The following is a 13,700-nucleotide window of genomic DNA, read 5'->3' as shown; positions in this document are numbered from 1 at the left end:
CTCTGCCTGATTGACAGGCAAGGGCGTTCGCGGGACAGGAGGGGGCGTTGCGTCTGGGTTTCGTGGCCAACATTTCGGCATTGAGGGGGGGTCGCGGTCCAGACAGCAAGGCTGTGTAGGCAGGGGACAACCCTAAACATGCAAGGGCATCACCATTGTGTGATACGCTCACATGATTGTGTAGGGTTGGGGGGGGGGGGGGAGGACTCATCATGTGGAGCAGACTTGCCCTGTGCTGGGTGTCTGTCCGCCCCCCCCCCGCATGTCAGTGTAATGGGTTGTAGATGTGCAATTTATCGAAGACCAATGCTGAATTAGGCCCTTAGTCAATAGGCTTGGATGGGTAAGCCCTGAGAAAAGTGAGCTACTATGTATAAGTTCACTAAAGTAAAAAAAAAAAAAAAAAAAAATATGAAATAACACACCTTTCGTACCACACGACTGTGCATTAACTTAACATTGGATTTTTTTTTTAGGAATACATCACTTTGGTTGGTCTCCAGTAGGTTACACAGTTTTCAATATTTTCAGACAAATTAAATAAGCATTACAATGCCACTTTTTCTTTTCTTTTCGTAACTATCACTATGTACATGGGTGCCCTCACCCCCACCTACAGGAAATGACTATAACAATGTAATTTACAACATTTCAACTTCACCTACAGAGATTCGCATATGGATCCGTATGAACACCCACCTACACAGGGGCGTAAGTTCATCCCAGTGGCGCGAAGGCAAATTTGTGTTTAGTCGTTCCCCCCCTAAAATAACAAGTATTGTGCACAGTATGTGAATGTGCGTGTGTATGTGTATATATATTATATATATGCAGGTGCCCCTTTAGGGCTTGGAGCCCAGAGGGCACCTGGCATTCCGGATCCCAGCATTCGGGATTCGTGCGCTGACATTGCGATCCATGTTGGGTTCGGGGTGGTCGCGTGACGTCACACACAGCTGCTGTGACCCAAAAAATGGCTGCCCTGCGTCTGCCTTCGCAGCCTTGCTGCATTGCGATCGCATTGGTGCCGGCCATTAGCATGCTGGGTGGCCTTGCCCTGTTCTGAGCGGCCTCCAGCATGCGAGAGATAGCAGTTGTAGTTTGGCTTTTTCAGCAAAACTGAAGCTGAATATAAATACACTAACTGCAGCTTATATAAATAGCATTGATCACATGATCACATCACATGCATGTACAGACGTCTCTGAGTCATCATTCCCCATTTCCTAGGCACTCCAGACGGGCGTTTCTAAAGAGGAGGAGGCCCGTTTGCAGGCTCTGGCTGGTCCCCCTCCTCTCTAGCCGGCAGCGCTGTGTAGACTTTGGGCACTAGGCGCTGTCCCAGAGTCTACAGCGCATGCGCAGATCTCCAGGAAAATGGCGCAGTGGCCATTTTCCCAGTGATTTACCTACTGTGCATGCGCAAATGGATTTCGGCAGCGCTGCTGCTGCGCCGCGGGACTCTTGAGGGTAAGTATTTCCATTAATGGGTGCAGGGTGTGCGGTGTGGGCCCCCCTGAAACCCCAGGGGCCCGTGTGCACTGCACCCACTATAAATACGCCAGTGACTCCAGATCAATCTCATGCGTCTCTGAAAATCTGAACCTGATCATTATCTTGCAGAAAAGAAACACTAAAGCTATTTACACATTAAGACGACACCACAAACCATGCAATGTCGTCTGCTACAGGATCAGACATCGGTAAGTGCATACACACTTGTTGATGTCGGCTGCGAAGGGGGTGGGGCCATGCATGCAAATTATACTGTCCTGCGATCAGATAGTCGCAACCCAGGGGGAGTGAAAATTTACCCTGTGCAAGTGTGCGATTCCATCTGTACGCTGTGCGAAAATTCCCCTCAGTCAGTGGACAGCTGCAAAACCGTTCGCATCACACTCACCATCGAATGTTTTTTCCAGTCTGTGCAGTGTGTGTAGTCTGTGCGTAGCCCAGGACTTACTCCTCCAGTGCGATCCAAACAGGCTGATCGGGTCTGGAGCTGACGTCACACACCCGCCCTAAAGACGCTTGGGCACGCCTGCGTTTTTCCTGACACTCCCAGAAAACGGTCAGTTATCACCCACAAACGTCCTCTTCCTGTCAATCACCTTGCTTACACCTAGCGATCAAAATTTCCACACCATCCTGTCGCTGTTTAGCGAGGCGCGTACGCATTGCGGTGCATACGCATGCACAGTAGTTTGAAAACGCACAGCAGCGATCAGGTCTGAATCGAGCCCAATGTGTATTAGTTGATGGAAAATACATGACAGTGAAAAGTATTACAAGTAAGTGTGTATTTACTAAACTGTGGGTTTTTAGATGTGGGGATGTTGCCCATAGCAGCCAATCAAATTTTAGCTTTTACATTCTAGAAGGGGCTAGATAAATGATAAGTAGAATCTGATAGGTTGCTATGGGCAACATCTCTTCTAAAAACTGTCACATTAGTAAATATAGACCATATACTCTACTGTAATATATCAATTTCCTCTTGGCAGAAGTGGTCACTCAGCATTTTTAATTTACTAAATGACTTCTCTCCTAACATTTTAAATGACTATTGCTGTCCAAAGTAGAGTATGGCAAAATAAAATATCATTCCATTATAATTACCCCATGCTGCCACCAGGGCTAAACTGCAGTACCCTATGCAGTACACTGTGATAATTACCCGTTACCACTTGCAAATGTCACACATTATATATGCACTATAATTAACCCCTCCTGCTGTCATAGTTTACATGTGGTGTTCTGCTATCTCAGGACCTAAACTACTATTTGGACCTTGATGAAATCATGTATTGCACAAAAGTAATCACCCAAAGGGTCAAATTATAGTCTAGATAGAATGCATGTAAACTATACATTTGACCATTTATAAAGGAATCAAACAGAAGTAAAAAAGTAGTCAGAATCGATGGTATGGCATACCAAACTCCACAGTCCTGGCTGATCCTGTTTTGTACCTTTAAAACATAAAATCTCAATAAACAGAATCAAGGATCAGAGACAATAAACTTGGAAGCGGAATCTGCCAGGAGCCATCCTTGTGACAGTAAGCTGTGTTATAACCTAATGGAAACGACAGACACATGGAGTATTAGGAATGTAGGCGGTACCATCTGCTATCCAATATTTACCTGCTGCCAGTAGCGATTAGAAGTTGGCTGTATAGAAGGGATGATCCGTCTCTAAACTTGACCTTTGCTTCATCTGTGTTGACAGAAACAGCCTAAAAGTGATCACATGAATTAATAAAATGGAATAGTACAAATACAATATAAAAATCACATACTGAGCACTACAGTTACCTAGCCACAGTCACTACATTAGTATAGTTATCTATATTTATTTAACAAACAAATTAATTTGTTTCTCAGCGGGTCCAACAAACTACAGTAGCCCGATTATAACAAATATTTAGGCCAGAGAATCTCACTGAGCAAGAGTTTGTCAGCTCATATGACTAGTGAATGGGACCCAACTATATAGCAAACCTGACGTGGTTGGAATATTACTAAACACTTGTTCTGTTTTGGGAATTGCATCTATCATACTAATACCCCTTTCAGACTGACAACATTTTCCCGGGTTATTGCACATGAACGCGCATTAACCCGGGAAACTGCTCAGTGTGAAAGGGTCCAGGAACAATATCCCGGGACGACCGTCCCGGTATTTCATCCCAGGTCTCAACCAGGGTTGAATCCGGGATCGTCCCGGGATGCTATGCAGTGTGAACGGGTATGCCGGGTCAAGGCGACCCGGCACCCATTCTCTGCATAGGAACAGCCTCCAGAAGCGTCAGCGATGACATCATCAACCCGGCAATATGCCTGGTCGGGCCACAAGTCTGAGGGGGTCTCAAGCAGGGTCGCACCTGGTAAGTACCCGTGCACACATTCCCTTGTCAGTCTGAAAGGGGTATTACACAGTGGGGGCTCTTTTAAACTCAATAAGGTGTCGGTACAAGTTGATACAAGATTTATTGCAGCTTCCACCAGGGGCGTAGCCAGAACTTTGCAGGCCCCATAGCAACATTTTGAAGGGGCCCCCGTCCCAATGCTTCTAGAGAGACACTTCTTTGCAGCAGTTGTTAATGTTATGCCCTATAATAGTGTCCTAGTTCATTTTCTGAACCACAGTAGAGCCTTATTTAATGGTATACCCCATAGTAGTGCCCTAGTTTCTTTTATGAATGGTAGTAGTGCTTAAGTTCACCCTATGTCACATTTCAGAGCTGCCAGTACACATTATGCCGCACAGTACCCCCAATTCACATTATGATATACAGTATAAAGCTCCCTGTTCATATTGTGCATAATTACAGTGCCCCGGTTCATATTATATAACATTAATGCAACCCAACCTTTTACTGAACACTTATTTTATTTAGATTAGTTAAATATGTTTGATACAGTCTATTTTATAGACCATCTATAGTGTTAATTATTAATACTGTATTCCACACACTATCAAGTGTTTAATAAGACTAATGTGCACATATATGTTCCAGGGTTAGTACTATTTCTTCTTCTGCTCCCTCAGACTCCCGCATTTGCTCCAATGTTTTGCAGAATCGGAGACTGCAGATTGCATTTGGAAACCCCCTCTAGAAATCCTGCGTTTGCCCCTGGATTGGTGCGGGGATGTGCCGCACTGAGAGGCAGCCCTGTTTGGCAGGTGTGTTGTGTATAGCGGAATTACCTATACTACAGCTGATTGGTTAGATTTGGTATTTAATTCTGTGAAAGATCTGGGTAGCACTCTGGGCTAGATGCATCGTCGCCTGGAGAGTGATAAAATGGAGAAAGAAAAAGTACCAGCCAATCAGCAATCAGCTCCTAACTGTCATGTTACAGGCTGTGTTTGAAAAATGACAGTTAGGAGCTGACTGGCTGGTACTTTAGCACTCTCCATTTGATCACTCTCCAAGCGATGATGCATCTCGCTCGCACTCTGGGGGTAATTCAGATCTGATCGCAGCAGCAAATTTGTTAGCAGTTGGGCAAAACCATGTGCACTGCAGGGGGGGCAGATATAACATGTGCAGAGAGAGTTAGATTTGGGTGTGGTGTGTTCAAACTGAAATCTAAATTGCAGTGTAAATATAAAGCAGCCAGTATTTACCCTGCATGGAAACAATATAACCCACCCAAATCTAACTCTCTCTGCACATGTTATATCTGCCCCCCTGCAGTGCACATGGGGGCTCATTCTGAGTTGATCGCACGTAGCAACTTTTTGCTGCTCGTGCAATCAACTAGACGCCGCCTATGGGGGAGTGTATTTTAGCATAGCAGGGCTGCGATCGCTTGTGCAGGTCTGCTATGCTAAAAAGGTTTTGTGCAGAAGTAGACTAGCCCTGCAGTTACTTACCCTGTGCGATGAATCCTGTGATGCAGGTCCTGGAATTGACGTCAGACAACCGCCCTCCAAACGCCTGGACACGCCTGCGTTCAGATCTCCACGCACGGAAAACGGTGAGTATCCGCCCTGGAACACCTCCCCGCTGTCAATCTTCTTGCTATCGCGCTAGCGATAATTTTTTTCTCTCTTCTGGTCGTTGCCCGGCGACGGCTGTCACTGGGCAACGACGTGCGTGCGCATTGAAGGCAAAAACGCAGGCGTGTCCAAGTGTTTGCAGGGAGGGTTCCTGACGTCAATTCCGGTCCTGGACAGGCTGAAGTGATTGCAGCAGCTGAGTAAGTCCTGGGCTACTCAGAGACTGCACAAAATCTGTTTGTACAGCTCTGCTACACATGCGTTCGCACACTTGCAAAGCGAAAATAGTCGCCCCTATGTGCGGCAACTATGCGAACGCAGGACTGCAAAAAAAAACCTAGCGAGCGATCAGGTCTGAATTAGCCCCCCTATTCAGTATGGATCACATCTGACATGCGATCACATACTAATGATTTTCGGGCCAGTGCACACATGTACTGTTCCGAAACTGGTGCCAGGGGCGATCCGGGGCCTCACACTCTAGTGCCTAGTGTTCAGAAACTGGTGCCAGGGGCGACTAGGGGCCTCACACTCTGGTGGTCATTCCGAGTTGTTCGCTCGCTAGCTGCTTTTAGCAGCATTGCACACGCTAGGCCACCGCCCTCTGGGAGTGTATCGTAGCATAGCAGAATAGCGAACGAAAGATTAGCAAAACTGCTACTAAATAATTCTTTGCAGTTTCTGAGTAGCTCCAGACCTACTCCTAGATTGCGATCACCTCAGTCCGTTTAGTTCCCGGTTTGATGTCACAAACACGCCCTGCGTTCGGCCAGCCACTCCCCCCGTTTCTCCAGCCACTCCTGCGTTTTTACCTGGAACGCCTGCGTTTTTTAGCACACGGACAGTTTCCGCCCAAAAACACCCACTTCCTGTCAATCAGGAAAAACGTCGCTCGAGCTTGTGTAAATCTACTAAGTTTTTAGTTAAATAACTAAGCGCATGCGTGCTGCGTACCATGCGCATGCGCATTTAGCAACAAATCGCAGCATAGCGAAAATCGTCAACGAGCGAACAACTCGGAATGACCACCTCTATTGCCCAGTGTGCTGAAACTGGTGTAGGGGCGACCCGGGGCCTCACAGTCTAGTGCCCAGTGTGCCGAAACTGGTGCCAGGGGTGACCCGGGGCGACCCGGGGCCTCACACTCTAGTGCCTAGTGTGCCGAAACTGGTGCTAGGGGCGACCCGCAGCCTCACACTCTAGAGACCAGTGTGCCGAAACTAGTGCAAGGGCCGACCCGGGGCCTCACACTCTCATGCCCAGTGTGCTAAAACTGGTGTCAGGGGCGACTCGGGGCCTCACACTCTAGTGTCCACTGTGACGAAACTGGTGCCAGGGGTGACCCGCGGACTCACACTCTAGAGCCCAGTGTGCCAAAACTAGTGCAAGGGCCGACCCGGGGCCTCACACTCTAGTGCCCAGTGTGCAGGGGCGGATTGGGAACAAAAAGTGGCCCTGGAAAAATTTGTAATAGTTGCCCCACATGGGCAGCACCAGAGGTGTAAGGTCTAGCCATGGGCCATGGCAGCAGCACCCTCCCCCCAAGACTTTCCAGATAGTGGGCATGTCCAGCATCAAGGGGAAGATAAAAGGAAATAAAATTAAATATTATGAGCACATTATATGATACACCTTTAGAATTTAGAAAACTATAGAATTCTTTAGAAAGATTTATTTTCTTGCTTATTACACCAACCGTATCCCAATAACTATTCACTCAATCTTATATGTCAGCCAAGCAGGCAGACAGAGCATACACATTAGATCATCTGCAATCACAGGCTAAGTGGCAAAGTCATATTCATATATGCAAATTGTTTGGCATCTTATTCATTATGTCTATAAATTGGACCACATGTCCTCAAACAAAACAGGCCCCACAGGTGCGTCGGCCCACCAGGAATCTTCCCTGTAGACCCTATGGCCGATCCGCCTCTGCCAGTGTGCCAAAACTGGTGACAGGGGCGACCCGGGGTCTCACACTCTAATGCACAGTGTCCCGAAACTGGTGCCATGGGCGACCCGGGGCCTCACACTCTAGTGCCCAGTGTTCAGAAACTGGTGCCAGGGGCGACCCAGGGTCTCACACTCTAGTGCCCAGTGTGTCGAATCTTGTGCCAAGGGCCATCCTGGGCCTCACACTCTAGTGCCCAGTGTTCCAAAACTGGTGCCAGGGGCGACCCAGGGCCTCACACTCAAGTGCCCAGTGTGCGGAAAATGGTGTCAGGGGCGACCCGGGGCCTCACACGCTAGTGCCCAGAGTTCCAAAACTGGTGCCAGGGGCCTCACACTCTAGTGCCCAGTGTTCCGAAACTGGTGCCAGGAGCGACCCGGGGCCTCACACTCTAGTGCCCAGTGTGTTGAATCTTGTGCCAAGGGCCACCCGGGACCTCACACTCTAGTGCCCAGTGTGCCGAAACTGGTGCCAGGGGCAACCCGGGACCTCACACTCTAGTGCCCAGTGTGTCGAAAATGGTGTCAGGGGCGACTCAGGGCCTCACACTCTAGTGCCCAGTGTGTCGAATCTTGTGCCAAGGGCCACCCGGGGCCTCACACTCTAGTGCCCAGTGCGCCGAAACTGGTGCCAGGGGCAATCCGCGGTCTCACACTCTAGTGCCCAGTGTGCCAAAATTGGTGCCAGGGGCGACCTGGGGCCTCACAATCTAGTGCCCAGTGTGCCAAAACCGGTGCCAGGGGCGACCCGCGGCCTCACACTCTAGTACCCAGTGTGCCAAAACTGGTGCCAGGGGCAACCCGGGGCCTCACAATCTAGTGCCCAGTGTGCCAAAACTGGTGCCAGGGGCTACCTGGAGCCTCACAATCTAGTGCCCAGTGTGCCGAAACAAGAAGGCGGAGGCCTAAACTGGTGCCAGGGGTAACCCGCTGCCTCACACTCTAGTGCCCAGTGTGCCAAAACTGGTGCCAGGGGCAACCCGGGGCCTCACACTCTAGTGCCCACTGTGCCGAAACTGGTGATAGGGGCGACTCGCTGCCTCACAGTCTAGTGCCCAGTGTGCTGAAACTGGTGCCAGGGGCTACCCGCGGCCTTACAATCTAGTGCCCAGTGTGCTGAAACTGGTGCCAGGGGCTACCCGGGGCCTCACAATCTAGTGCCCAGTGTGCCGAATCTGGTGCCAGGGGTATCCAGCGGCCTCACAATCTAGTGCCCAGTGTGCTGAAACAAGCAGGCGGAGACCGAAACTGCCCAGGAAATCCGGCCTAGGCTCCGTTCCCAGAGAAGCACTGCGCTGCATGTATGCCAGGTGCCACGCATGTCATGATGTCACGTGACAGACCCGTCCGCTGTGTGCCCTGAGCAGTGAATCGAGGTTCCGTCTGTGCATCTCAGCCAGAAAATAAGGAAGTCTGCAGGTCTGGGATGCAGTACAGCAGTAGCGCCTAGGGCTATCAGTGAACACTATTGCGGGAGGATGATGTGGTCAGGGATGAGAACAGCACAGTCTATACTGAAGTCTCTAAGATCCTCCTGGTCGTGGGACAATGGAAGAGGCTGAAAAGGGTAAATTCCCAGTTCAACCTCATGGCAGGAGAAAGGAGCTGGGCACAGGCTGCCTTTTGAGAGTTTTGGTAAGACCCATCTGTTACTGGCATCCTCTCCTTGTGACTGGCTTCCTTTTGTTTTTATATGATTGAGTTACACTGATTTGCTTTGTATTATAAAGGGGGTACTCACGGAGCGATATTCTAAGCAATCTGACTAGATTGCTTAGAATATCAGCATGATCGCTCTGTGTGTAGCCCCCTCAGCGATAGCGATGCGCGGCCCCGCACATCGCTATCGCTGCTGCTAGATTGGCCTGCATGTAGGCCAATCCTGCATGTAGGCCAATCTAGCGGGTCGCTCACTTCACCCGCTGGGTGAAGTGAGTGGCCCCCCCGTCTCCCCCCGCACGCTCAGCACAGATCGCGCTGTGCTGAGCGGCTGGAGAGATGTGTGCTGAGCGGTTCGCTCAGCACACATCTCTCCTTAATCGGCCCGTGGGTACTGGGCTTTACCCATTAAACCACTTTAATCCCTTTAACAGCCATTGATCTGCCACATGAGCTAGATATACACTAAAAGATATAGGATCAAAGTTGTTTTTAACAAAGTGACATCCTTCTGCATTGTTTGTACCCCACATAAGTGCGAGGAGCTGTATTTGGGCGTTGCTTACTGTACCATTAGGGGCCTATGCAGCAGCCGCGCTGCCAGTGAACCCCTCCCTGTAGTTTATAGCATCCAGTCAGCCTGTACAGATTTATTGTGCCAGCACCTCGCACTTAGTGGCTCAAGTAGAAAAAAAAAATCTTAGTGGTACTGTGTGCGCGCTCCAAAAAATGGGTGTGGCCACATGGGGCATGGTCAATTAAAATGGGGACATGATGCACATATGCCCCGAATAGTGCAGTGCCAGATACACATATGCCCTCAATAGTGCCAGATACACATATGCCCCAATAGTGCCAGATATGTCCACACAATGCCAGATACACATATGCCCCAATAGTGCCAAATATGCCCGCACAGTGCCAGATATGTCCACACAATGCCAGATACACATATGCCCCCACAGTGCCAAATACACATATACCTCCACAGTGCAAGATATGCCCCCACAGTGCCAGATACACATGCCCCCACAGTGCCAGATACAGATATTCCCCCACAGTGCCAGATACACATGCCCCCACAGTGCTAGATATGCCCACATAGTGCCAGATACACATATTCCCCCCAAGGTGCCAGATATGCCCCCACAGTGCCAGATACACATATGCCCCCAGTACCAGATACACATATTCCCCCACAGTGCCAGATATGACCCCACATTGCCAGATATGCCCCCACATTGCCAGATACACATGCTCCCACAGTGCCAGATACACATATGCCCCTATGGTGCCAGATACACCTATGCCTCCACGGTGCCAGATATGCCCCCACAGTGCCAAATACACATATGCCCCCACGTGCCAGATATGCCCCCACAGTGCCAGATACACATATGCCTCCACGGTGCCAGATATGCCCCAATAATGCCAAATATGCCCCCACAGTGCCATATATGCCCCCAGCAGTGCAACTCACCATTGTTGCTGCTGCTGCCTGGGGCTAGCACTGTCTGCTGCTGCTGTCGGGGAGAGGAGAGTGCAGCATGTGCCTCTCCTGCCCCTCTCTTGCCCTCCGTCCAGTCTCCTCCTGCAGCGGCGGCATACTGTATCTCACTCAGATCTGGCGCCGGTCCGCGAACCAATCAGAGCTCGTGGCCTGGCAGTGGCGGCTTTTGATTGGCTGCTGGTCTGCAAGCTCTGATTGGCTTACGAACCGGCGTTTGTGTAATACACGCTGCTGCTCCACCGGACTCAAAGGGAGAGACTGGGCAGGCAGGAGAGGGGCACCGGTGTCTGCAAGTTCGCAGCCCGGCGGTACTGCGTACCAGGCGGGAATTTCTTACCAGTACAGTACCACCATACTTGCAGCACTGCTCACACTACACTGATACTATCATATATGGCACTTCTATTGGAAACCGTTCCTGAGTTACTGTATTTGACATTTGGTAGAGCAATGGAAGGGCCTTTCTGTAAAAAAAACAAAAACTGCATAATTATTATTTAAAGTCTACAGTAATATTGCAGAATTCACTAGAATCCAGATGTGGATGGATGCTGGCATAATAGTTAAATCAAACCTGAGCAATGACACATTCAGTAAAGGCAGGATTCCCTATATTGTATTAGATGGCATAGCTGACAATACAAAGCTCATCAAACATCATGACCTGGAAATATTCAAAGTTTTGTTGAAGAAAAGCATAGTTAGGCAGAAAGTTTTGGGGGGTAATAACCACGTTATCTGGTGCAGACATAGAGGCTGATACCCTCTGGATAAGTGTGTACATACTTATTTTATTCATTTCTACAATGATTTCACTGATGTATTCCTCTTGTGTCACTAGGTACAAGAATTTTTAAACAAATGGCAGCACTGCGCACCCTTGAGTTCCACCACAAAAAAGCAGCACACTTACACTGCTGCAAACATGCCTGTAATTATTTGCTAAATAACACTACACCAATTATGTCCAGTAGGGGGCAGTGATGTTACATGTGAAATGTATATTATATTTAAAAAAAAATGTGTAATAGAAAAAGAGAGGAAAAGAAAGACTCTCTAGGGTATTCAATTATCCGCAAATTCACAGCAATTTTGCACCCGAAAATTTTTCGCGGCAATCGGGCGAAAATTGCCGCGAAAAACGCTCCGTTTTTCGACCTATTTAATTCCAAACAGGTTTCACCTGAAAATTCTTGCACTGAAAAGTGCAGGTGAAAATGGGGAAATCAGCCTGTACCCCAAAAAATGCTAAACTAACATAGGGAAAAAAAGAGAAGTGTATTAGAGATCACATTAGAGAGTTTTTGGGAACTTAAATTGCGTGAAATGGCTGTTATATGCATTTAAAAAAAAATGCAAAAAAATGATAGAAAGCAAGTTTTTTTTAGCAAAATAAATGCTCTCATTAAATTTGGGGTACATGAAAATGGGTATAAGTATATATTTGGGTCATTTTAGGGTACTTTAAAAAAAAAAGTGGAAACAGACCGATTACTCCCATCTTCAAGCCTAAAAACACCTGTCCCACTCATATAGCACCCCAATATACCTGTCCCATACCTTGAACCCCAATTTCCATCACTTTGTACTTTTTCACCCCCAAAATGAAATGTCATTATCGGCCAATTAAAAATAATTAAAAACTTCAACGTGCCTAATTAGTCATTAAGGGGGGTGTCCCAGGAGTTCTGTACCATATACAAACATTTTTACCTTAAAATAGTGACTTTTCCTAACTTTTCACCTGCTTCAGAGTAGGTGAAGTGAAATTAGTGAAAAAATTATCACCGATAAATTTTCCAGGAAAATTGGAGGGGCATAGAGGGAGGAGCCAGTGCACACCAGGTAGTACTAAATCTTTCTTTAGAGTGCCCAGTCTCCTGCGGAGCCCGTCTATTCCCCATGGTCCTTACGGAGTCCCCAGAATCCACTACGGACTACGAGAAATAGATTTACCGGTGAGTAAAATCTTATTTTCCCTCTCGTGGGGGGAAGCCGGCAGGGCCGTCGGTGAGGGGGCATCTCCTCAAAGTCCAGCTTGTATCCCTGAGACACAATATCTATTGCCCAGGGATCTAACTTGGAGTGAACCCACTTGTGGCTGAACTTACGAAGGCGTGCCCCCACCGGGCCTAGCTCCGCCTGTGGAGCCCCAGCGACATGCGGTGGATTTTGTAGAGGCCGGGGAGGACTTCTGTTCCTGGGAACTAGCTGTGTTGTGCAGCGTCTTTCCTCTGCCCCTGCCTCTGGCAAGAAAGGACGCACCTCGGACTTTCTTGTTTCTTTGTTCGAAAGGCTGCATTTGATAATGTCGTGCTTTCCTAGGCTGTGCAGGAATATAAGGCAAAATATCAGAATTACCAGCTATAGCTGTGGAGACCAGGTCCGAGAACCCTTCTCCACACAATCCTCAGCCTTCCATATGCCTCTTAAGTCGGCATCATCTGTCCATTGCATATTCTACAGGACACGTCAAGCAGAAATCGACATAGCTTTGACTCTAGGACCCAGTAGACTCATGTCTCTTTGGGCATGTTTTTTATATATATATCTCTTAAGACAGCATCTTTAATATATATATCTCTATATATACATATATATATATATACATACTAGGGTCTCAATCTCTGCTGATAAGGTACCTGTCCACGCTGCCACAGCGCTATAAATCCATGCCGACACAATCGCCGGTCTGAGTAGTGTACCAGAATGTGCACGCTATCTGCAGGATCCCTGAGGATAGCTGTTACGTCAGGGCTACCTTTTGGGCAAACGTGACACCCTAGGGTAAGATTCCCATCGTATCCTGGCCCTAGTAGGGAAGGATACTCCCTGAGAATTCTTTGTGGGAAACTGCAGTCTCTTGTCTGGAGATTCCCGCTCTTTTTCATCATGAGAGGAGGGAAATTTACCTCAGCTTTCTTCCCCTTAAACATGTGTACCCTTGTGTCAGGGACAGATGAGTCATCAGTGATATGCAAATCATCTTTTATTACAATAATCATATATTGAATACTTTTCTGCCATTTTGGCTGTAACTTTGCATTATCGTAGTCGACACTGGAGT

The 13,700-nt window shown here is 48.2% G+C and overlaps 1 protein-coding gene across 5 annotated transcripts in view; it reads right to left on the bottom strand.

Annotated features, from left to right (window-relative positions):
• LOC135050015 (apoptosis-inducing factor 3-like) overlaps positions 1-13,700 on the bottom strand; it is a 309,250-nt gene that overhangs the window by 146,466 nt on the left and 149,084 nt on the right. For all 5 annotated transcript variants that reach the window (XM_063956102.1, XM_063956100.1, XM_063956103.1 and 2 more), the window contains exon 9: positions 3,147-3,238. In XM_063956102.1, coding sequence (XP_063812172.1) covers positions 3,147-3,238 — 92 coding nt within the window. The remainder of the gene's footprint in view (positions 1-3,146; positions 3,239-13,700) is intronic.

The sequence above is a fragment of the Pseudophryne corroboree genome, chromosome 2 (genome assembly GCF_028390025.1).
Source record: "Pseudophryne corroboree isolate aPseCor3 chromosome 2, aPseCor3.hap2, whole genome shotgun sequence".
NCBI lineage: Eukaryota > Metazoa > Chordata > Amphibia > Anura > Myobatrachidae > Pseudophryne > Pseudophryne corroboree.
This window is presented reverse-complemented; position numbering and strand designations above follow the sequence as displayed.